The following is a 26,756-nucleotide window of genomic DNA, read 5'->3' as shown; positions in this document are numbered from 1 at the left end:
GGGTAAAAGTGAATTATCATTTAAATCACAAATTATTTTTGGCAGATATACGCCTTCCTCACTTACTTTTTTTATAAACCACTTTTCCTTCACCAAAATGGTGCTGAAACTCACATATAGCAGTTTGGATTTTCTGGATGTTACAGCCCAGAAACTCCGTACAAGAAGAGGGGGAGGGGCTTCACCACAACAAAAAACAGGGCCCCCACTAGAGTAAATCTAGCCATGTATGATAATATTGGTAGGAGTTTAATCGTATCTTATTTTTTTTGTCCTTTTTATTAACATTTTTTTTACAAGTAAAATAAATAAAAGGACACTAAAACTAAAGTGTTGGAAAGATTTCTATTAAATATCTATTATTCTATTCAATATCTATTTTTCTGTTAAATTTTATTAAATTCCTATTAAACCAGTACAAAATCTTTATCTACGGAGGAAACTTGTTTTGACTTATTGCGCACTTTATTGCATACAAGTTTTTTCCTTAAATTTTGGAGCTAGCTCTCTTCGATAGTTTCGGAAAAGAAATATTGGGTCAAAATACTGTTAAGCATAAAAAATGGCTCCTGCTGCACCACAAGAAATTAACTCTTTACTAAATAAAAAATCAAACGATGATGAAATAAATAAAAAAGAGAAAGATGCGAAAGCAAAAGAAGAATCAGAAATGGTATAATTTATTAAATCTTAGCAATATATACATATATATATATATATATATATACATATATATATATATATATATATATATATATATATATATATATATATATATATATATATATATATATATATATATATATATATATATATACATATATATATATATATATATATATATATATATATTTACATATATATATATATATATATATATATATATATATATATATATATATATATATATATATATATATATATATATATATACATATATATATATATATATATATAATGTATGTATATATATATATATATACATATATTTATATATATAGATATATATACATATATTTATATATATAGATATATATGTATATATATTTATTTAATTATATATATGTATATATATATATATATATATATATATATATATATATAATATATATATATATATATATATATATATATATATATATATATATATATATATATATATATATATATATATATATATATATATATATATATATATTCTTTATATACAAATTTTTAAAATATCAACAAGCAAATGTTAAACTATATAATATTTAAATTAAAGCATATAACTTTTTATAGATACAATTTAAAACACAGTTCAAAGTCAATTTTTTTTTTAATTATGAAAAATTTGCTAGCAAATTTCATAAAGAGTTCAATTCATTAAAATTTTATCAAAGGCCTAATATTAAATAAAATTTGTTGCTTTCAGCTTTTTAAATAAATAAATAAAAAATCCTCAGTTTCTCCTCTCATTAATTTATATTCAAGAAGTTTTTAAGTGAATGAAAGAAGCTAATTAATAAAAAAGCAAAAAATACTTATATGATTTGAAGTCCAATAAAAATTTATATCATATATAGTATATATTTTATATTGTTATTCTAATTTTTTTATTTGTTTAAGAAAAAGTTTTATCTTGGAAGTGATTTCTCCTTCATATGTTTTATTTTATAAAAATTGTTGTTTGGCACCAAATCTATTGAAATAAAATTAAAAAAATTCCTTTAATCGCCATAAAATCCTTAGTTACTTCTAGATTTAGTAATGGTAACTCTTTTTTTCTGGACCCAACAAGATATTATATCTTCACAGCATTTAATATTAAGAATTATGTTTTAAAATCTTTTAGAGTGAGGAAGATAAGCATTTATTAGAAGAGCTTAATATGTTAGTGGAAAGACTTACGGTAATTATCTTTTTCAATCAATTTTTGTTACTTCCAAATTTTATATGAGAGTGTAATTGAATTTTTATTGTTTTTCAGAGCCTAAAAACTTAAAAAATAAAAATCTTACTGAATGATAAAATAAATAAAAGATAAACCAGAAAAATTAAAAACACAAAATAAGTATGTATCTTTATTTTAATTTAAAAGTGTTTAGTTTATAGAATTTAGAAAAGATTAAAGTTTTAAAGTTATTTAATCTAAGCCTAATTACTTCTAAACTTAGTTATTTAAAAATTTGAAACTTTGATATTTTTAATGTCTGCTAAGCATATAAAACTAAAAAAAATTATTCATTAAAAGGATTTAAACTGTATCCAATACCGAACTAACTGTGACACTTCAGAAATATAACCTTAAACTGTCCTAAATGCTACTCTAGCATTATGATATGGAAATAATTATTAGCTTCAAAATAATAATTGAAATACTTTTAATTAAAAAAAAATTAAAAGGTTTAAACTATTAACTAAAATGGTCCTAAATTAAAATTTTTTTATAATTTCATGTTTTTATTATTATATGTGATTTTTTTTTATTTTGTCTTGTTTATTTTGGTTTTTTCTGAGCATTTATAAAACATGCAAGTTAATAAAACATGCATAGTTCTGTAGCCAAGTTGTCAAATCAATCTATATATGCATAGTCATATAACGTGTGCCATTGCGCGCCTCTTGCGAGAAGGCCTGTAACCAGACAGATCTTATCAGGGGTACCAAAAGCATTTTTTGGTCTTTGAAATAGCTAACTTCCATATATGGAGCAAACTCCAAGCATTAATATGTTTATACTTATGTCAAATAAGGATTCTTTGCAAAAAATACCAGAGCTTTCTTATATAAAAAATCAGAGAAAGAAAACTTTAATAATTTTTTATTACCTTATAAACTTTAATAATTTTATTATTACCGGCGTTTCAAAGAGGCTCAGCAAGAATTCCTAGTTAATCTCGTCAGATAAACATCATCGCCATTTATGCTTTATCCCGTGATAAAATAAATCAGAGTAAGAAAATTTTAACAATCAAAATGAGATTTTTGTATTTATAACAAATGATAATGACTTCAAAGTTTACAGTTGTGGACAGGAAAGGCGTGCAATTGCACTCTATTCCTGACCACGCATTTACTTATTTTTTGTGACAACTTTACTACGCCTTTTAAGATTTTTGAAAATGTTTTAAAAATGCGCTAAAGTTTAAGGTAATAAAGTGAGAAATTGTTTTTAAAGATTCTATACTTTAAATGACATATTTAAATTATCAAAAGATATTATACTGTTAAACATTTTTTAGGATGAATGTAAATGTTTTTCAAAACAATATGTGCAATTAATTTTATAAACAACAACGAAAACAATTGTTTTAAAAAACATTTTGGTAAATCCTTATATTTAATAGTCAAAAACATAACAAAATTATCTTTTTTGTTGTGCTATGTAAATTTTCTAATAAAATTTATTTACACTAAGCTAAACGCATCCCTGATCCTTTTTGATAATTTAAATAAACTTAGTTTTTTATTTAATGATAATTAGATATAAGTTTTTATTTATTTAAAAGAGTTTGCCTAATTTTATAAATACATCAGAAAAGATTAAAGTTTTATAGTTAGTCGCGTTGGTTTTATATTAAGAGAATTTTAAAAAAATCTTTTGATTTTTTTAAATGTTTAATTAAAATTATTTATATTATTATTTTTTTTGATATGTTTATGTATTCTTTTTTTTGATTGATATATAATAATACATTATTAAATAAAAAATAATCATAAAAATATTTTTATTTTGACTAAAAAATAGAAAAAAAAGATTTATTTGGTATTCTCCTAATGTAAAAAAAAATCAGTTAGGAACTATTCAAACCAAAACGATGAGTTTTTCAACCTTAATGTAATTATAAAACATAATTAAAAATAATTTTCTATTAGAGTTTTGGTTTTTCATATTTATATTAGTTATTTTTTTTAGAGCTGTAGGTTTTAATTTTTTTAATTTCTCTTTTATTAAGATTTCTTTCTTTTTTATTTAGTTTAAACTGACAAAGAAAAAAATTATAGTCAGGCGACTATAATTTTTGTCTTTGTCGGTTTTTGTTCATTATTTTACAGATTGTAGGAGCTTTAAAAATGTTTAGGATTTCTCTAAATTTCTCTGAAATGAGTTCTAAATGAGTTCTTGAACTCTTTAAAATCTAAGTTCTTTAATTTTATTGTAGCTAGGGACTCTTAATAGTTTGCCTAAGCTAATTTTGTCCTTTCTATTAAACTTAGTTAGATTAGTAGGAGTCACTAGCTGAGGCTAAAGTTTTTTTATTCTTAGGTTTTGGCAGTATTTAACTGCATACAAAAAATATTTTTATATAAATGCTTTCAAAAACTATAAGACATATTTGATTTAAATTGGCCTTATAGTTTTAATATATAAACTATTCGGATATCAAACTCTGATATTTTCATAAAGATAGAAATCTTGTTATGAAAAAATTAAAACACAGTATTCAACCTTTTCTCTTTGCACATCTGCAAGTTTTCTGAGGAAAGATGTGCAATTGCATCCCTAATCTTACTACTTGTTTAATATTTGTTTTGACAGCTTAGCCACAACTCTTTAAATGCTTTGATTATTTATGTGTTTTGATAATATTTATGTTTTGGAAATGCGCTAAAATTAAAACTGAAGAGAAAATTAAAAATAAGCAAACCATATACTGAAAAGAGAAACGAAATCTTAATAAATGACAAAATAAATAAAAGATAAACCCAAAAAAATTAAAAAATTAAATTAAAAATTTAAGTATAACAAATATTTTTTGATTTAAAAGCATTTCAATTAATAGTTCAAAGCTAAAAAATTTTAATAACTATGTCAACATAGCGCTTTAGATGATCAAACATTATTTTAGGTGTGACTGTTAATTCAGTACTGGGTGCGAGTTCAAATCCTTTTAAGAAATCATTTCTTTTTTAATGTTTTATTTACTTCATGAATTTATCATATCATATATATATATATATATATATATATATATATATATATATATATATATATATATATATATATATATATACAGGGCTTGTGATGAAGCGAGCGCGATCGCGCTCCGCTCGTAAAACGCGCCCGTAAACGGTATTTTCAAACGTTCTAGGCGCAATAAACAACACTCGTTCAGCTTACAACGAGCGTATAAAATAACGCTCGTCGAATAGTTCAAGATTATTTTTTTAATTTCATAAAATATTTAAAAAAGATTTTTTATTAAAGATATTCTGTTATCAAACAACTGATATAAAATATAAAAAGCACTACGTCGCGACGTAGTGAACGACACGTCGTTCGTACGTAGATATTCTGTTATCAAACAACTGATATAAAATATAAAAAGCACTACGTCGAACGTAGAGAACGACGCGTCGTTCTCTTTTGCACTAAAGTAATGAATGAGTAGTTTAAAGTCGTTAATCGTCACTAATTTCAATAATGGAATGTGCATGTGGAAACACAATGTGAATACAAAAATGCGCAAATAAGATAAGAATAGAAAATTAGAAAACCATTATAAGAAAATTAAAACCGTGGAGTATTTTTAATCTTGTGAAAATATCAAGTAAAATTTATTTGATTTATTGTTTGTAATATTCCACACATCGTTTATAATAAAAATAAATATTAATAATAGAGTAATTTTTAAAATTAGTTTTTGTTCATAGTATAGATTTTTTATTAACTATTATTTATTTTAACTCAAATTTAAAACGATTCTGTTGTTTAGAATGTTCGCAATTAAGGACATTCGAAAAGAAAACTAAGTAATGATGTCAATATTTATTAAATGAAAAGTTATTATTCTTATTTATTATTATTTCAAATTTATCTTGTGTTATATTTTTAAGATAACGTAACGTAATTTAAAAAAGAAATTTTAGAAAAAAATTAAATAATTAATTTGAATAAAAAATATCAAGAAATATAAAAACCATTAACCGTTAATTAAGTTTACGGAGTAACATTTTAAAATACATATATCAAAACAACGAAGCAAAACTAAGTCACTAAATTATACTTCAATACTAAATCAATAAGAAGTTGCGTTTTTGTTTGATATTATTTTTTTATAACATAAATAGTTAAAAATAAAATCGCGATACAAGAAGTTTGGAAGTATAAAAATCTCTTTCGTTGAATTAGTTTCATAAGTGTGATACTAATTCAAACATTTTTTGACGAAAGAATTATGTAATAAATAAAAAAAGATATAAAAAATGAAAAGCTTTTTATGAGCATCGCCTTCAGCAATTTTCATGATCGCGCTCGCCGACGTTATCTCGAGCGCACATAATCACGCCCGTTGAAAACATATTCTAATTTCACGAGCGCGATATAACACGCTAGACGATTTTATACATCACAAGCCCTGTATATATATATATATATATATATATATATATATATATAAATATAGATATATATATATATATATATATATTAAAAATATCAAAGTTTCAAAGTTACATTAAAAAATAATACCACATGCATTAAAAAGTCTCTAAGTATCAAAGTTTTTAATTAATTGCGTTTCAAAGTACTCAGATTTCCCACCCACCCTAAGCTTCTGTTTCACCCTCCTGTTTATTAATTTTTACTTGTTATCAACAAAAAGTTTTTTTCTCAAAACTAAAAAAAAAATCAGTGAAAATCAGCCTTAATAAAAAATAATTATTTCAGTCATCGACAAAAAACAAACTTTCAGTGTAAACAGGCTTTTAAAATTATTGACCTAGTAAATTGAAAATGAGCTTTTGGTTTATTTCTCACCAAAGTATAAAACTTATATCAGCATATTAAATCCTGTTTAAATTATGATAAAGCAGCTAAAAATGTGCATTTGACCGCAAGCCATGTTTATTAGATCTGGGCTTTTTCAGTTTATGAATTGTTTTTAGTTTTTTTTTCTTTTTAGTTTACCTAGGTTTTTTTCAGCATATTTTAAAAATGCACAAATTATTAAAGCATGCAAAGAGCCAAGTTGTCAAAACAAAATATTATATGCATAGTCATATAAGAGTGCAAACTCACACCTTTCCTCAGAAGGCTTGCATATGACAATATTTTTGGTTTGGTGTACTTTCTATGTTAAGTTACTAGGCAGTAGTACCAGTGACTTTGCTAGTAATAAACATTTCTTTTTTTTTGCACTAAGCTAGTTAACTTTCCTAGCCTTTTTTAAGACAACCCAAGTTACTTACTCAACCCTCGGAATTAGGGTCGGCATTCAGAAATGCCGACCTAACTGTTGACCTGAATGTGTTTAAGGTCAGCAAAAAATTGCCAACCTCGTTTCTATTTTATATGATAAGACCTTTGTATCAAATAAAGTTGCCGACCTGATGCCGCCCACTAAAAGATTGGGGTCAGCAAATTATTGCCAACCTCATTTTTCCTAATTCCGAGGGTTGCTTACTTTAGCTGTGTGATTTTTACCTTGTCTCATCTAATCTTGTGTTTAATATGTCCTAGTTAATTTTTAGGTGAATCTTTCAAGCCATTCCTTTATCTCACAAAAACTGTCATCTCATTTTTCTTATATTCTTTATTCTTATTTCTAAAGGCATTCTTTGATTCTCTGATAATAATATTTGGGTTGATGTCTTATGACAGTCTTATCGCTATAGATTCTTGGTTTGCTGATGATTTAACTATAAATTTTGTCTTAATAAAAGATCTTTACACTTCTTTAGAGAAAGCAACCAATCTTGAATCTTATCTCCCTCTTTTATTGCCTGTAATTCATATTCCAGGCAATTACAGAGGGGAGATTAGATTTTCTGGTGAAATATAACTTGAATAATTTATTCAATTTTTATTTTCCTGAAAACTATATATATCAAAATCATTGCAAAATTGCTATTCGCTGAGGTTGTTTTTTATCGCGTTCATTATTTTTTTACCCTAGGTTTCAATCTTGACTTCTTTATATCTCTCAATTTTTTTGTTTGTAATATTGTTTTATCGATTTTTTCGAATGATGTTCTTTCTTTGATTTAGAAAAAATGTTATTTTAATAAATTTGTTAGATATTTTTGAAAAATAAATTTAGGAATAAAAATGTGTTTTTCATGATTTTAGGAATCTAATACAGATTTATACAAACCAGCCTTGGAAAGTTTACGAACCTTAATTCGAGCCAGTACTAGCTCAATGACATCTGTTCCTAAACCACTGAAGTATCTTCGACAACATTTTGATTTATTAAAAGAACTTCACAGTAATTGGTTAGAAGGAGAAAATAAGGTAAATCATTCAGTTTAAAATTTTTATACTTTATAATTTTTACTAATTTTTTTTATTCAAAAATTAGGTGACATTGGTTATGATGGTGATAATATTATATACTGATGTTCAGGGATGCAAAGTCCTATTGATCTTTAGGGGTTCCGGGTCTCCGGACTCTGGGGTCAAAAAAGAAAGACTGTGGACTCCAGACTCCGATTTTTTTTTGAGCAACCTTTTTGAGCCAATTAACCTTTTTGATGATTTTGTAAATATAATAATCCCTGAATTGCAGGAGTAGAGTTCTTGGTGTAGTTAAGGCGATTTACAAATTATTCGGATTCTTTTATTTGGAATTAGCATGGTTTTATCAGCCTATTATGTCCAAACAAGAGCTTTAGATGGTATAATTTTTTTTGCTTCAATTTTTTTAAATATTTAAAGTAACTTTTTTTTTTCCGTTTAATTTTCACAACCTTTTTACTATCCGTAATAGTGAATCTAAAGAACACCGTTTGGAGCCTTTATATCAGTTTCGCTCATCGGTGTTAACATAAATTTAGTTAAAATCTTTTGAAAAAATTTCTTAATTTACTATTGATTCTAGTTCTTATCGGTGCTGACGTATATTAAGTATATATAGTTGTCAAAACACAATATTTCTATGAATTTTTACAAAAAATACAAGAATTCCGGCTAAGAAAGAGCTTATAGTTAGGCAAAATTGCCAATAAACGATCAGAACAGATCTTATTGTTAAACTATAATGTTCATTTCACCTAAAAACGTATTTATTTAAAATTTTATTAAAATTTGAATAAGCAGTTGTGATTTTAAGATTTTTTTTTAAACAATGGAATCTTCTGTCTGGGTTTTTTTGCTATAAACATTTATATATTATGGTACCGCAAAATTTATCATTAAAATTTTTTTTGTCTTTTCATAATTCACAGACCTGATAATTTAACGGAAATATGTCGTCAACAAAATATCATACAGACGTTATAATATTTTAAAATTGCCTTAACTACACAGAGTTTGCAAGAATAAAGTTTCAAGTATGCTGTAATAAATTATTATTTATTTTTGAGTTTATTTCTTTGCTCAAAAAATGACTATTTAATTTAGGTTGAAGGTATTTCTAATAATTATACTTTATTATTAAGAACTTGTCAACTTGAATGTTACATGCTTGCCTTGTAAGCAAAACGTTCAGAGTCCAATTACCTTGTAAGAAGCAAAAGTGACAGTGTACTAACTTATACTGATTCTAATATACCAGCAGTAACAGGTATGTTAAAAAAGAAACAGTTAATTCCTAAAGAGAAAGCTGAAAGGAAATTGTGGTGGAATATTAATGATCCAAAATCAATAAAATATCATTATTTATTTGCAGAAATGATTGACAAATGACAACAAACCATTATCACTTGTTGAACAAGTTGGCTTCAACAAGCTTATGGAAAAGGCAGTACCCCAATACAAAACACCTTGTTGCACTTACATGACTGAGAAAATTATCCCTGATATATTTAACAGAATTTGCACTAAAATTGAAGCTATTATTTCACAAGCAACATCAGTATCGGTGAAATCTGACATGTGAACATTTCAGCACAACAACCAAAGTTTCTTAAATTTTACTGTGCATTGGATATCTCCAGATTTTATTCTTGAATATGCTGTTTTAGCGATAAAGCTGTTTTCTGGTTCACATACTGGTACCAATATTGCAAAAGAACTCAATACTATTGCAGAAAGATGAAGCAAGATCCATTTTCTTTTCCATGACAGTAGAGCCAATAAGATAAAAGGTGCACGAGATGCAGAATATGATTTTGCCAAGTGTTTTATCATTTACTACAACTGGCTGTTGATTTATTGCTAAATTCTCAATTTCAAGTCACCCATTTTAATCACTCTAGTATAGCACAAGAAAAACCAAAATGCATTTGTCAAAAACTTAAACTGCCAGACCACCCATTAACACAAGACGTAAGCACATGATGGAATTCAACATACTATTTAGTGGAGTGATTACTAGAGCAAAAATGAGCTGTCTTGTTATATATAACTGATCATGATTGTTTAAACAATTTAACACCTGCTCAATGGGAGTTAATGGAACAATGTATCAATCTTCTCAAACCATTCAAAGAAGTTACAAAAATAACCAGCTCCAGTATTTCTTGCATTTCTGAGGTAATTCCACATGTCACGTTGTAAAAATAACTGGGAAAAGAAGAAACAGCACAGAGAACACCAAATTTATCAACAATGAGATTTCTGCTTCAATCTGTACTTAAAGCGCGGTTCAACTCTAATGAAAATGACAAATATCTGCAACTTTTCCTGACCGACGCTTCAAAACTAACTCCTTGGGTTAGTAAAAACACAAAGAGCAAAACAAAAAATTCTTTTAGAAGCTCTGAAAAAAATGTCAATGAAAGTGATAAAACAATTGAGATACACAATAGTTTCTGGAATTGTTTTGAGGAAGTTGCTACAGAAAACATGCACACAGATAAATATGACGAATAGAAAAGTTCAACAGAAAACAAAATTGATTTATTTATGAAAACTGTTCACCTAGATTAGAAAGCAGACCCTTACAAGTGGTGTTCAGCTAATGCAAAACAATATCCAAGCCTTGTAGAATTTTCTAAGATTTACTTATCATTTCCAGGTATTAGTTTATAGAGTTAGCAGCTATTTTCGAAAGCAGGTATAGTTTACAAGGAAAAGCGGAATCATTTGCTATCAACAAATGCCGAAAAAATTGTTTTTATTCACAATAATTTACCACTGATAAATTTCAAGTATTAAACTAGTTTTAAATTAAAATTTTTTGTGATCAATAGAATCTTATATATATATAATATATTTATTATTAGATTAATCTGTTTATTTTATTTTTAATTTATAGTAATATAATCTGTTTATAATGTGATTTTTTTCATGTTTCAGTATTCGGTATTCGGCCAAAAACCGAATAGTTAAAATGTTGCCAAATACACCAAATACCAAATAGTTGTCGAATATTTGCGGCATCTCTAATCTAAACCCTTTTGTAACAAATCCCATATGAGTCATTGCAAAACCACTAACACCTCCTTCCTTCACCCTTAGAGCATGACCTAATTTATGTATGACCCCGTCTATGGCTTAAATATATGACTTTTATCAGTAAAACCATAACTATTAATTTAAACAATATCATTAGGAAAACATATTGGATAAATACTTTCTTTACTTTGGCATAACGCAGGCTTAAGTGTGTAAATATTTGTGCCTTAACTAGGGTTGCCATTATCCTAGTTTTTTTGTAAAAAAGCGAAGGATTTATCTAAATAAAATTAAAATTTTAATTGCAATGCATTTTTTCTTTTACTGGTTTAAAGTTACTGTTGGCTAAACAAAGTTAAATTAATAAAATAAAAGTTTATAAAAATTTATTCGGGATTCTATATGCTGATATAAAATTTTAAAAAATCCTGGAGTCTCGGAGTCTAAAAAATTTTTATGACGGACAGGACTCTAGACTCCAGGGAAAAATATGGACTCCCGACTTTAACTTTGCATCATACATCATCATACTACATACATTCATACTTAACATCTTGAAAGTAACTTTTCATCCGGTGAATCTTATCTCATGCTAATTTTTTCCGAGACCTACTTTCTGTGAGACTAATTTAAACTCAACTTTCTTTTTGTTCTAATTCTTTCTCCTTTTTTCCAAGAAATCATTCTGCTTTTCGATGTTGTTTTTGATTAAAATGACGCAAGCTCTTTCTATCCCTCTAATAATATGAATATTCTGATTATTGACTTTAATGCTTAAAACTCTGAATGACCAAGCTATTCAAATGTAATGAGCATTTAAATCACCAATAACAATATTTAACAAGTCATAAAGATAACTTTGTGAACCTAATCATTTAACCTCACTCTTAAATTTTTTTTCTTTCTGACCCTTCTCAGCTTGTGCTCAGTTTCATTTTGTTCTTTATTTGGTAGTTCAGATAAAATATGATCACACTAAAATTTTGTCTCATCCTTTTTCAATGTCAGATTCATACTGTCATCACATTTCTTACGATTACTTTAAAGCTGACTGAGATTTTTTGTGTGGTTTTCTCCATAGTTTTTAACTCTCTGCTAAAAATTGTGCCTCCTTTATAATCTAGATACAGGAAAGTATATAAGTTTTTTTTTCTTCTCATCATTTTTAATTTTAAGTCATCTTTTAGTCATAAAAATAAATTAATCAAGCCTCACTTTATCTCATGGTTTTCTTTTTCTTTCACAGCTTGTATTTCTAATCATTTCTTTCATCTTTTCCACAAAAACAGCTCTCTTGAGAACAAATCTATTTGTCATAGAAAAAAATTGATGCAAAAAAACCATTATCAGATTAGTAAATCTCTTATTTTATTTCAAAAATGATTTCTTAAGTCTGAAAATCTTTAACAACTTTGACAAATCTTTCCTGGTTTTTATTGCTGATCAAAAATTTCTACACAGCTTGTTGTCAAGACAACACTTCTGTCACAGTCCTACACAAATTTTTCAAAAAATCTTTTTTATTACTCTCTAAACTATTTGGTGTTCTCTTTTCCTTCCTGCAATGAAAGTAGCATTTAAAAACAAGTCTTCTGTCAATCCTTTTTTTTTTAACTCTCTTATTTGATTGCTGTTAGTTTAAATAGTTGTTGGTTGCAGTCTTGTTGGAAAAGAAAAAATTGTTTGTAGTATTTGTATTAGCAGATATTATTAATAATTGCATACAATCGCATGCCCATACCTTCAAGCGCCTACATACCTCATACCTATATTTAGTAAAGTATGCTTTTAATCACATCACAATGTAATGTAGATGTGGACCTACCATATCCTTTCAAACCTATTATCACATGTAAGGTTTTTTGACAATATTTTAAAAACAATATTGATAAATCTGTTGACAAATAAAACCAAAAATAAGAAAAAAGTTTTCTGTGTCAACAAATAACAAGAGCAATTAAATCTTTTCATTAAAATGTCAAAATTTAATTTTCTTTCAGGCAATGTCTGAGTCTTTCTAAAGTTACAAATTACTTTGTTTTAGTCAGACTATTAAATTCATAATCAAGTTATCAGGCCTTGTTTTAAATACATTATTTAATATTTTTTAAAGACATTAACTTTTTCAAAGTACCGCAACATAATAAATTACAGCAAAACGAGTTCAATTAACAAAAACAATGAGGAGATGCTATTAAAGAATGTTTGTTTTCTTTAAAAAAAAAATTTATTAAATAATTAAATATAATACTACATTTTAAAAAATATTTAATATAAACAGTTTATATGATCAGTAAAACACAACGTTTAAATTTCTTAGCAATTCTTCAAACAAAATTGAAAATTTTGGCTGATGTTCTTTTCATGATAATTATTTTGTCTCTACCTTTTATTTAAGTTCCACATATTTCAAAATTAGTCTTTGGTACTATGAAAAAAATGATTCTCTTAATTTACCCAATAACTTGAATATCAAAAAATTTATCTGCACTTTTGAAACGCTATTTTTTATGTTTTAATGTTATTGGCAAGAAGATTGCTTGATATTGCTGCAAGGTGTACCCTAAAGCTACTATAATTTTCAAAGCATACTTTTCAATCCCATTTTGTGTCATTCTAGATGATTCTGTACACATTTTACAGGCCTTGTCGAGAAGCGTTACGCTATTTGAATTTTACGTACATATTCATGATTTTATGTACACGTTTCGTTATTTACCTTACACATTAACTTTTTTCAATAAGTTTATTTAAACAGTCATTGAAAACAGTTCATGGGGAAAGCATTAAGCTGTAATTAATTGTTGTAAAAAACATTTGTGGAATATTTATTTTATTAGATAAAAAACAGATAGATAAATAAACTTTTTTTCTATTTTCCGTTTTGAAAAAAAAAAATTTGTAGTTTGTTTTATTAAATTTAAATTAAATTTATTATTAAACATAATTAAATATAAATTTATTTTATTAAATTTAATTAAAATTCTTTTAAAAATTTTACAACCCTCCATTTTACAATTTTTTTAACTGATAAAATTTCTAAACTATGTTAAAGTAAAAAAAAAATTTAATAACTTTAATTTAAGTTACATTAAAATGTTCGTATTTCATAAAACTTTATTTTAGTTTCAATTTTTTAAAAAAAAGTTTTTTCTTTATCATTAATTTTTTGAATTGATCATAGACTGAACGTCGATTAAAAATGATTAACTAGTTTATGAGTAGTATGCGAAGATATTGTTAAAGCCAAAATGGTAAAAAACAGGTTGATAAGTTTTTATTTATTTTTTGACCGTTGTGTGATCCCTAAGACAAGTTGTGATAAACCAAACTTTTATAAGCGATTAAAAATAACGCAATCAATGAATTAACACTTTAAAAGCCCAACTTATATTTATTTTATTTTAAAAACTAAACTAATTCTAGTGCTATAAATATAAGATATGTAAGTTTCAAAGTTATACTGATATTTGTTAAATACAAGTTCTGCTAATAACATCTTAAAAAACTTAAAATACTATTATTTTTTTGGATTTAGTAAGAAATAGTGAAAGTATATTAGGTTTCATGATACATAAAAATAAAATATTTTAATGGAAATAAAAAAAAAAAAAACAAAGCCGAAAAGCGATAATCTTTGTTTAATTACAATTTTTATTTTGTCAAAAGCCAGTTACTAAAATGCTTTAAATAGCAAACATTTATTTATAAAGGGGAAAACCCATTTGTAAGTACATATAAATCTCTTTAAGAAAAACAACCATAAACCAGTGTCCCCTCAATTAAAAAACAACAACCATAAAATGAACGTTTTAAAGAGAAAAAAATAAATTTAAATAAGTTAAAGTTTTTAAAATAAGGAGATTATTTTTTAAAACAACAAATTTTTTATTTTTATTATAACAATATTGTTTAATTTAAAAATATTTCATTTCAAAGAAAATTTTTAATGTGGTTTTAAATTTAAGTACAATGAGGTACTTTAAAATACGCAACTGACATTATTAAACTTTTAACAATGTAAATATCTTTATTGAGTAAAGTTACATTTATTCGCTTTTCCACTATGCAACAAAATCTCATAACAAGGCCTGATTTTAGAGCTTTATTTAATCATGTTAATCAAGAGCGTGAAGAACTGTCCACAAAGAAAAGCTTCCTTGAATTAGCTTGTGTGTTTATTTCAGAATGTTCATTTATGAATTAATCAAAAAATATCAAAATGATAATCAAAATATAATTGAGTTTCATTGTTATAAAGTTTGATCATTGTCATAAATGTTTGTAAGAAAGAAAGATTGTAAAATTTAATGGTCATTACAAGTAATAACAAATTTTAGAGTTATGCAAGTTTTTTTTGAACGTCTTCTGCTAGGAAATTAAGGCTTGTTTGATATTTCTGCCTAGTTTTATTATGTATAAAAAAATACCATACAATTTGGTTGCCTGATTTTTAAGTTTCTCAATTCTAATTATGAGATTTCATTGTTGCACATTAATTGTGATGTCTTCAAATAAAAAAAAAATAATTGCATATTGACAAATAAAGCTAATGTATGATTTTATAATATTTAAAAAAAAACTGCAAAAGTTTTTTCAGATTTTGTTCTGAGCGTTTCTTGATTTTTATTCCTTTAATTATTTTCACATACACATGTATACTTAATATAAAATTTTTATACAAATGTTTTAGTCATATTTAAGTATATAAGTTTTAAATTAAAATTTTGTTTTTTTAATTTATTTAATACATTTGTTTTGTTTTACTTAATGCAACTTTTTCTTATTTTTTTATAACAGAGGTTTCTAGCTGATATCATATCTGTTCTTGGAATGACCAGAACTGACAATAGAGACTGTTTAAAATATCGATTTTTTGGATCAACAGAACCTCTTGAATCATGGGGTCATGAATATGTTAGGTAGAGGATGAGATTTTGTTTTATTATTTCTACAAGAAATATCTCTTTACATATTAACTATAATGTTGTTTTGAATAAAATAGTTTTTTTTAAGGCATCTAGCTGAGGAAATCAAAATAGAATTTTCACAGCGTGAAGAAGGAAATAGAGAGGATTTGCTTCGACTAGCTGATGATATCATTCCTTATGATATGAAGCACAATGCTGAAATAGATGCTTGTGATCTTGCCATGGAAATTGAACAGCTTGAACTATTAAAAAAGCATGTTGATAAGACTACATTTCAAAGAGTCTGTCTTTACTTAATTAGGTTAGTACAGTTAAAATATAATCAACAATATTTGTTTACATTAAGTCTTTTTTAACTAGACTTTATGTCTACATAGTTTTCTAGTTTTATTTTTAATGGGTATATAATGTAAACAACAATTTAAATTAATGCCAAGTATGAGTTTGTAAGCCTTCCCAGGAGGCGCATGCAGTTTTTTTGACTTGTATGTCCTTGCATAAGTTTTTTATTTTAGACAATTTAGTTGCGACTGTTTGTAAGTTTTATATTAGGCGTTTCAATGCTTAGCAGAAAAAAGTTTCAAAAACAAAAAAAGAAAAACTAAAAAAATTGGAAATTAAAATAAATTCAAATAATAATAAAAAAAATTTACTAATTTAAATATCTTGTTTTTATTGTTTTTATTTTTGTTTCTTTTGGGTGGTTGCTATTTCCAACAATGAAATTGGATAAGGCAAAGCAAAAAAAAAGTTTTTTAAGTCAATAATTTTTCTATATTTTATTTGTTTTTTTTATAGAGGAAAGCCAAAAAATAAACTTCTATCTGTTAGTAAAATTTATTATCATAGTTTTAATGTAACAAGTATATATTGTCCCTATATAAATATATGTAAGGCATGCATTAAAAAATCTTTTGAAATACTTAATTTAATAACACCCTTAAAAACCCTAAAAAACTGAAAATAAAAACAGTATGCAAATTATTTGAATAATTAATTTTTTTTATTTTTTCTATTTAAAATTGTTTTCCTATTTTGTTAGTTTAGCTTTCTTTGTTTTAAAACTTATTTTTTTCCGCTAAGTATTAAAACGCATAATATGATAAAACTTGCAAACGACCATGACCAAGTTGTCTAAAATAAAAAACTTATGCGTTAACAAAGGAGACAAAATATCACACATGTTTCCTGTAACAGCTTGGTTTGTGTAGATTGTTTTAAGGTATGACAGTATCAAAGTGTTTTTAAAATAAAATTTATTTTATATAAACTTTAAAAAAATTTAGAATCAAAAACCATTTCTATAATTATAATTTAAAGGGATCCCAAAGTGCCGACACAAGTTGTGTTCATATTAAAGAGAATAAGGAGAAAAAAAATGTTTGGGCATAATTTTTTTAAGTAAAATAATAAAAATATACTAAGAAAAAAAACTTTGTTGTGTAACTAAAAGCTCGCCATCTCCTTGTTAGCCAGTCTCTCAAAGTCTTTAAAATACTTGCTGCAGATCATCTACAGGCTTTATAATTTATTCAAGCGTGTTTAATTCCAAAGACTTCTAGTAAATGATGTCATTGTAGAATTTTGATAAGAAATCTGAAAATACTTTCTTTTTTTTTATCAAATTCTAGAATTTTTTAAAATTATTATTATAGATTACTGAAGAATTTGTTTAGTTATTACTATATAAAAGTTATTTTTCTTCATAAATTAATGTAGAATTTCTTTAGTTATTTTATTTTCTAAATTTCATGAAGTTCCCATTAAAAATATGAATAAAATATTTCTGATATTTTAAGCTTGTCTATTGCTCTAAAGTATTATTGTGTTATATTTATTGTTATTAAATTATTATTATCCTCATTAAGATTCTGTTAAAAAAATTATTTTTTGTTATCTAATACTACCCCAAGCCGCTGACAGTGGCTTTTGATTTTTTCAAGTTTTGACCGCAAGCCGCTGGTAGCAGCTTTCAAGTATGCTTCGCAATTTATCTTGTTTTGTCAATAAATTTTCACCCTAGACGTATAATTTGTTTGTTTTTAAGGTTAAGTAATTCTCTACATAATTAACAACGAATAAGAGCCATATTGTATTATTATAATAAGTTATCACTTGACAAAGTTGAAAAATCTTGAGTAATCCTTGATTAAAATAAACTTCTTTAAATTTAGTCCTAAATTAAAGCAGTGTTAACACTGTGAAATTTATCTTGTAGAAGTGTATAAGTATTTAACTAAGTAATTAAGAACGCCTTTTTAAGAAAAACATTATTTTTATACATTAAATTAGTTTTGTTTTAGACTTAATGTTTTATTTACTATTTATAAAATAATGGTTTTAAGCATTTTGTATATCTTATTGTTCAATGATGCATGTTAAAAACTTTTTTTTTAAATTTAATTTAAAAGTTCATTTGTTAACCAGTGATGATAGCTTATTTGATGAAGGTGCAATAACTTTATTTTAATAACTGTATACAATATTATTTAAAACAAATATATCACCTTGTATGATAATTTGGAGTTTTTTATTTTAATTTTAATGCAGACTTCATTTCTAATGGCAAAATTGATGTTAATGATGTTGGTAATAATGTTTTAGATGATTGGGTCTTTGTTCTAGGAGATGACCATGGTCCTGATGTTGTTCTTTTTACAAGTGAATCAATATAGAAAAGGTCTTTTGTTATGTGTAACATACCAAGGTAGTTAAAAAATATAGTACTATCTACTTTTGCTTAAGCAGGTTTCACTAAATTGTGTAACTGAAGAGAAAATATGGTTATGAAACCAAATGTTGTTACTCTTTACAATAAAAACATGGGCAATGTAGAATTGGGTGATGCACAGCTCTATATGTACTTCTCAGAGTGTGAAACAATAATTTTTTTGTTATTTGTTGTATAAGCTCAATATGAATTAACATAAGCCAACATCAAGGATAAATTTTATGATGGCAATAGTAGAAAGTTGAGCTGGAGGTTATGTTCCAGTGAAAGTAAAAAGACAAGCATCTAGAGAGATTAAAGTGACTATAAGTTCTCTCATACCCACTTCCCCAATAAATAGCAAATAACAATCCTTTATATGGTCACAATCTTGAAAAATTGGTGCAGAAAAGAAAAAAATGTGTAGCTGGGCACCAAATTCTAGTCCGCACAGGTTAGCAGTATCAGTCATGTGGTGTTGGACAGTGCCCAGCTTGTTTTTCTAATTACCACGCAACAGTTGTGCATTTAAATCATTAAACTGCTTTAAATCATATAGCGTACAAAAAAGTTAAATTCAAAAATAGTTGTTTTTTTTGTTTGTTTTTTGGATATGTTTTTTTCCAATTTTTTTTCCTGATTTCTTTTAGTTGAATTTTCGCATCATTCCATGTCAAATCAACCCATAAAAAAATTTATGACTCCATGCCATCTCAGATTTCGATGATTTTTGGAATACAAGCTTATATTAATGAAAGAAAACTTCACTCCAAATTTTAATGTTTGCAATACTGTCTCTTTTTTGTTTTATTTAGCGCCATTAGTTTTTAAAGCTAATTTCATATCACAGCTAGCTTAAACATGAAATACTTGTAATAATAGTGAAAATTTGCACCTAACTATATTTTAAGGAGAGGAACTTAAAAATGCTAAAACACTAAAAAATTGAATACTTTTTGTAAGTTTTTTGATGCCCAGTACAAATAAATGTTTACCTTAAGATGCTCAAAAGAAATGATTCTAAAATTTTTTCATAGTATTCTATATGTAACAAACACCATAAAACAAAAAAACTGCAAGGTTTTTCTTTTTTAAATCAGATTTATTTGCATTTAAAGTTTTAAAATACTGAACACCAAAAATATCAAAATTACAAAAATAAACCATAGAAATAATTAAATTTTAATAAGAAAATTTAAAACAAGGCAATAAGAATTAACAATCTTTAAAATTATTTCTCTGGTTTAAAGTTTACCCAGCTTTCTCCAACGCTTTGGTGATCAGTTTTGCTGATTTTGAATTTGTCTTCCGTGACAGTTGTTGAAATATTAATCATTAAGAATAAGTTTGTTGATGCCCAGCACACATCTCTAGAAGGCCAACAATATGACCTTGATGGCTAAAATGGATGCATAAATTTAACTTGAAAGTTCTTTATTTTCAACATCAACATCTTCAACTAGGCTAGTCCATAGGTTGTTATTATATATCAAACATACAATCACTCCAATGCTTATATCAGTTTGAAAATTAAAAACAAATGAATACTCTATTTGTTAAGAAACAAATTTAGTTCCAATTTCTGTGTTACTTGTTGGAATGAAATTGTTGTAGCTGCAGGTACCTGGTAATGTTTTTGCTCAATCACAGGGTGATTTACCATAACTTGTTGAAAAGAAAGACCATGTACATTTCATAGCAAAATCTTATTCATGGTGGCATATATTTATGAAGTGTTTTTGTACTAGCCAGCACACTCATCTGAAAAGTAATGAACAGTTTCTATTTAATGAGAAATGTTGCTTTTAATATGTTCAATTGTTAATTTCAACACATGATATACCATATCTACACCACCAGCAGTAATTCGTCTGAAGTGAAACATATTCAAACACATTTCAGGACATTATTTACTTTATAATAAACTACTGTTGGATACAATGTTGCTTGAATTTTGTTCCAGTGAAAAATTTGTACTTTGTCTTGTACAACAAGCTCATAGTTTCCTAAGAAATAACAAAGGACAATGACCTTAGTACTACTAAACTCATTTTTTAATTTCGTTTAAAAAACAGCTTGATTTTTTTCAATGTAAAAATGAACAGTTAGTTTTTGTAACTTAATTGTTTGACTATCAATGAAGCTACTTTTAATCTCTGTTAGACTTAATAGCTCAGAATGGTCATTCATTGTTTGTAATCTGTTTGTAATAACCATCATCTTCATCATTATCTTTTTGAGAGTAGAACTCAATTTCAAGATAATGTCTTGATGTAGAATTTTCCTGACACGAAGGGAAACGATGTATCATCCAATTCTTCTTAGCCCTACTCTAAACAAGCATATCAATATGTTTGTGATGATCCTTTAATAATTCAACTGCACCAATCATAAATTTAACATTTTGATGGAAGGTAAACATACAGTAGGGCAGGTCGATTTTGGAATCAGGGGTTTGGTAATAAAGAGATTTGATTAATAGGTGAAAAAAATGTGCTTGGTAAAATTTTTTTTGTTTTAATGAAGTTTAAGTTGAGCTAAAACGATTTTAAATATTGGTATATTTAATTAAAAATTTTTTTGCAACGCCATCTTTATCACTTACATTTTTATACAAATTAAAGATTGCCGCACTTACGCAAAATAAACAAATGTTATAATTGTGTGGGAAAAAGAAAGTTTTGTGGACGAAAAATAATGTTTTCAAACAAGCGTAAAACACGAAATTGCACAAAAAGCAAGTTTGGTGGAAGTCCCAACCCTCTTGCAAATACAGAACCACCCACAAACAGACAGATTATTCAAGATTTTTATTTTCTTAACAATACTTATCCCAGTTATTGCTTTAGCGTAATTGTAAAACTGATAGCTGAAAAAGTAATCATGATTTGGAAAAAAGTTAACACTCGGCTACCATTAATGTCCACATATTGTGTCGAAAAAAAAGTTGGAGTATTTCTAAACATATCCAGGTTAATTAACCGAAGAAAATGCAAAGTATTAACAGAAAAAAACACTTCTAAAAAATTGGATAGGCTTTTTGATATCAGTTCCTGCACATGTGACCTTAAAGTTGTACTTTGTAATGATAAAAATATCAAATGTAGTCAAGATAATTGCCCTAATACTCATATTTTATGCACATGTAGTCCAGATAAAAAAGTACTATGTTATTTTTTAATAATAGATAAATAAAATAATTTTTTTTTAAAAATAAAATGAACACAAGTATATTACTAGAGTGATAAAGTTTAATACTATGAAATTCATATGCAATTTCTCAATATTATCAAATAATATTTAGGTTCCTGTAGAAGAAAGGTTATATTAAAAAACCAGAGAGATAAGTCAGGTCGTAAAGGATCATTTCAACTTGGCTCAGTTGATTATGAAAGGTCTGGAAAAAGATCTTTAAAGAAACATAAAACTGAACATAAAAATATGGAACAATCATTACAACAAGAAACATTTAATTTACTTCCAGAAATAGTATTATCAGAATCTGATTCAGAATCTGTTATTTCTAGCTCAAGTGAGGTAATTAACTAATAAATCGAAATTTAGTTCATTGTTACATTTTTTAAATTTACTTTCTTTTTTTTAACATATCACTTTTTTATATAAAAATTTTTTGTTAATTAACTTTATAACTTTTCTTTTAGATATAGGAGCCTGCAAGAAGTCCATCAGGAATTTACAATCTTTGGAAGTTTCCAAAGTTTGCTATTGAGTTGATCAGAAACGATATAGGAAGTTCGATTGGAGCTGCATTAGGGAATGCTCTTTTGCTCGATCTATCAGGACTGTTTAATGATCCAGCAATTATATCAAGTTTAGTTTTAGACAAATCCAAAATAGACAGACAAAAAAAGTCAGTTAAAGTATTGTCAGACTTAAAATCCTTTGAAAATAACAGAGAGTTTGTTTGCCTTGGTGTTGATGGTAAAATTGATAATGAAACTTTAGTTATAAGAGAAATAAAAAGAGAAGATGGTAAGGTTGTGTTAAAGAGATCAACAGAGAAAGAACATCACATGACTGTGACTAAAGAACTTCTCCCTAACCTTTACAGTGGGGAGTATCTTACTCACAAAGTTTTACCTCTTGTTGGAGCAACAGGAAAAAAGCAAGCTCAGTGCCTATATGAAGTTCTTGAAGAGTATGATTCTTTAAACACTCTAAAAGCAGTTTAGGCTGACAATACTTCCACAAACACAGGTCATAAAGCAGGAATGGTTGTGGAGTTAGAGAAAAAACTAGGACGAAAACTTCAGACTATAGGCTGCAATCTTCATCAGAATGAGCTTCCCTTTAGATCTTTGTTTAAAAAAATTGATGGAGTAACTAATTCACCAAACCATTTTGCTGGACCTTTAGGTAAAATGGCAAATATCAATAATGAGCTTAATTTAGTTGTTAATTTTGGTGTTATTAAGTCTCCAATTATTGTTTTAGAAAAAGAAATTTTAGATGATTTAAGTAGTGACCAGAGGCTTTTATATGAATATTGCATTGTAATTGCCACTGGAAATATGAGTGTTAAATATTCAAGTTGGAAAATTGGTCCCCTTAATCATTCTCGTTGGTTAACATTGGCAATACGGTTGATGTCTTTATATGTCCGAGTACTAGTTTCTGATTCTAAATTAATTATTTTGGTAACCTATATTGTCCAAGTCTATGTTCCTACATGGTTCCTCCATAAAAAGAGCAATAAGTTACACGAAGCTCCATCAATTATATATTTTATAATTAACCAAATCAAGCTCCAAGGAAAAGAGGTGCAAGATATTTGTTTAGCAAACTTAAGGTTCAATACTTTTTGCCTACTTCCTGAGAATATTTTGTACTCAATGTTTAAGTCAGAGGAAATATATATAAGATCAATAGCAATGCAGAGATTACTTGATATTAGAAATCGTAAAAAAGATGGCCAAGTTATAAACAGAATTAATAAAATTCCAGAAATTAACATTGATGCTCATATATGGTATGAGCTCATAAACATTTTTGATGAAGACATAGATGAACCAGCAACAACTCAAGATATTACTGATGAAGAGATAGTAGAAAAGTTATTATCTGGAGAAAAAATTGACCTCCCAGGTCTTCCTTCACATTCACAGAGTGTTGAGAGATCTGTACAACTTGTTTCCATGGCTTCTCGTACTGTTTTTAAAAAGGAAGCACGTCATAAGCATATTTTAGCAAAAATTCTAAGCAAAAAGCATAGAAAGAGTTTTATGTCTAAACGTTATTACGGTGAGACATATGATGATATTTTTTGTTAATTTAAAAACCAATTTATTGCTACTTGTACATGTAAAATTAAACTTTAATAAAAATGTATAATAATTTTTGAGTTAGTCATTACCTCGCGTGGTTCTTAATAAATAAAAAGATCTGAATGCAATTTTTTTTATGGAATCTTTTATATAATTTAAAATTATTTCAAAGATTTTTAATAATCGTTATTAAAATTTAACTTATTGGATAAATTTAACTTATCTGAAATAATTAAGATAGTTTTCTATTTTACAAATATTCTATTATATAACCCAGGCGTCGGCAACCTATTAAAGGTTGAGAGGTTTTTCATTAAATAGTTAAAATAAATATTCATTAAATAATTTTAAAAAAAGACCCGCAGGATTACAGTTTTAGACCCCTGATATAACCATTAAACAAATTTTCAACATTTTAAATTTGCGGTTTTTTTTATAAAATGCGGACCAGAATTTACAAAAGAATTTTGTTAAAGTATGAATATCTAACTTAGAAAAAAAAAATATTTTTTTGACTTAGAGTACTTTATTTTGTTTTTCTTTATTTCTAAGTAACTGTCAGTCCTTTTGCTTTTTATTTATTTTATTTAATATTTAAATTAATTGGGTCCTGAATTTATAATACAATGCCGCAGTAAATGTTGCGCGGAAAACCTTAGGACCCAACTTCAAAGCTAAAATCGCTCATGAAGAAACTATTTTAATTTCATAAAATTTTCCAGGATGTGTTTTTGGATTGTTTAGAAATTATCTCCATAATGCCAAACACTGAAATCGAAAAAAAGTTGTAATTCGACCTGCCCTAACATGTATGTATGTGATCACACGCATACTGTACGCGTACTGGATACTCCTACTTTAAAAAAAAAGTGTGAAAAACAAGTCTTTATATCAGGATAACTGGTTTAAAACTTAGTATACAGTAAATACACATACATACACATGAGACATTTCCTTTTCTTTTTTTTAGGGAAAGATAAAATACCATTTTTCTGAATTTTGCTAATAAATTTTGAACTTTGTTGCAAGATAAAGTGCAGTCAGCACTTTAGTACAAAATAGCTAGCTACTGTGTTTATTGCATTTTGGTTTATATTAATTTTACTACTTGGGTACCGAGGTTTATGTTCATTAGCTATCATAGTTTTAAATAATTTAAAGCATTGTAGTAACCTATAGTTGTATTTGTTTATAAGTTAATATATATTTTTGTTGCCAAGTTCATAGTTCTGCTCTTCTATTATTTGAGTTTTGTTGTTAATTAAGAAATGAGTAAAACAATTAGAAATTTCTTTTCATCCTGTGACTTATTCCATATTCTCAGATGAATTATAGGCTAATAGACCTCCTGTTTTTGTTTTTTTTTTGCAGTACTTATTAAGAGCTCACTAAATACCTTAATTGAGTTCTTTATAACTTTTTTTGTTTTGTTTTGTTTTTGTTAATTCACCTCCCCAAGGCCCAGAAGGGCACTACAGATGAGGAGGCTACTTAATTGTGGTTATAACCCTCTTTCAACTCTATAACTCCGAAACAGTAGGGGTCGAACTCGGAACCTCTCGCTTATGAAGCGATTGCTCTACCACTACAGCACTACCGCATTTAAAATAAAAAAGGCCTGAAACATGCTGTGCATATGTGTGGAACTACTGTAATCTGAATCTACTTTGCTATATAATGTTATGCTGTACAATAACTTTAGATTTAAATAAACTATTAAAAATAAAAGGTTTTTACTAAATTTCAATTTTTTTATTTTTAAGTTATCAGTGTATAAAATTCTTTTCTTACCAAAAAAAGTTTATACACCAATTTACTGTTTTTGCTTATTTAATTTATCTTTAGTTGTAATTTATTGTCTAATTTTTCAAACTAAAACCTAATTTATTGTAAATTTGTGAAGCTTTTTACTTCTAATACTTATGTTACCTAATAATGCTAATTTTTCTTTCAATTTTAGTTGTGTAAAGTATGTTCCAGAACCAGAAAATACACAACTTCTAAAATGTGCTTTAGAGCTCTATTTGAAATATGAACACTTTCCTGATGCGCTTAATATTGCTATTCAACTGAACGATCTCAACATGGTTAAACAAATTCTTAAACTATGTATGGGAGAGTAAGTCTCACTTTTAAATAAAAACTTACTTGGTAATGTACAACTTTTATTTTTTTAATTTTTTTTATGTACAAACACACATACAAACACACACACACACACTTCTTGTTTATGTTGCCACTTTCCTATTGTATTTACATTTTTTACACTTTTATAATAATACTAAAAATGTGTGTTTAGATAAGTACTCTGATGTCATACTGAAATTGCCTGCTGTCGGAGGCTTCAGTATATACATCAACTATCTTATAGCCTGCAGCCAGTAGGAGTGAGGCTATATCGACTAAGGGTTTTGGCTAGGGCAGCAATCTTTTCTTTCATTATTTTTTTTTCTTTTTCTGAAAAAGCCATATGCTATAAGGGTAAGCAAAGGAGTAAGTAATTGCTAATCTGTATACTTTATAGCGTGTGTCTATATATCATGACCTACTATAGTGACAGGCCGAGT

General features: G+C 26.5%; 1 protein-coding gene across 1 annotated transcript in view; it reads left to right on the top strand.

Moving 5' to 3' along the window:
- The first annotated feature begins 414 nt into the window (after positions 1 to 414).
- LOC136071899 (26S proteasome non-ATPase regulatory subunit 2-like) overlaps positions 415 to 26,756 on the top strand; it is a 44,947-nt gene continuing 18,605 nt past the window's right edge. Inside the window, exons 1-6 of the mRNA XM_065797611.1 lie at positions 415 to 673; positions 1,835 to 1,891; positions 8,054 to 8,218; positions 16,064 to 16,185; positions 16,280 to 16,495; positions 26,150 to 26,308. Coding sequence (XP_065653683.1) covers positions 563 to 673; positions 1,835 to 1,891; positions 8,054 to 8,218; positions 16,064 to 16,185; positions 16,280 to 16,495; positions 26,150 to 26,308 — 830 coding nt within the window. The 5' untranslated portion in view covers positions 415 to 562. The remainder of the gene's footprint in view (positions 674 to 1,834; positions 1,892 to 8,053; positions 8,219 to 16,063; positions 16,186 to 16,279; positions 16,496 to 26,149; positions 26,309 to 26,756) is intronic.

Source organism: Hydra vulgaris, chromosome 05 (genome assembly GCF_038396675.1).
Source record: "Hydra vulgaris chromosome 05, alternate assembly HydraT2T_AEP".
Classification (NCBI taxonomy): Eukaryota; Metazoa; Cnidaria; class Hydrozoa; order Anthoathecata; family Hydridae; genus Hydra; species Hydra vulgaris.
The sequence above is the reverse complement of the archived record's forward strand: the minus strand, read 5'-3'. Positions and strand labels throughout refer to the sequence as shown.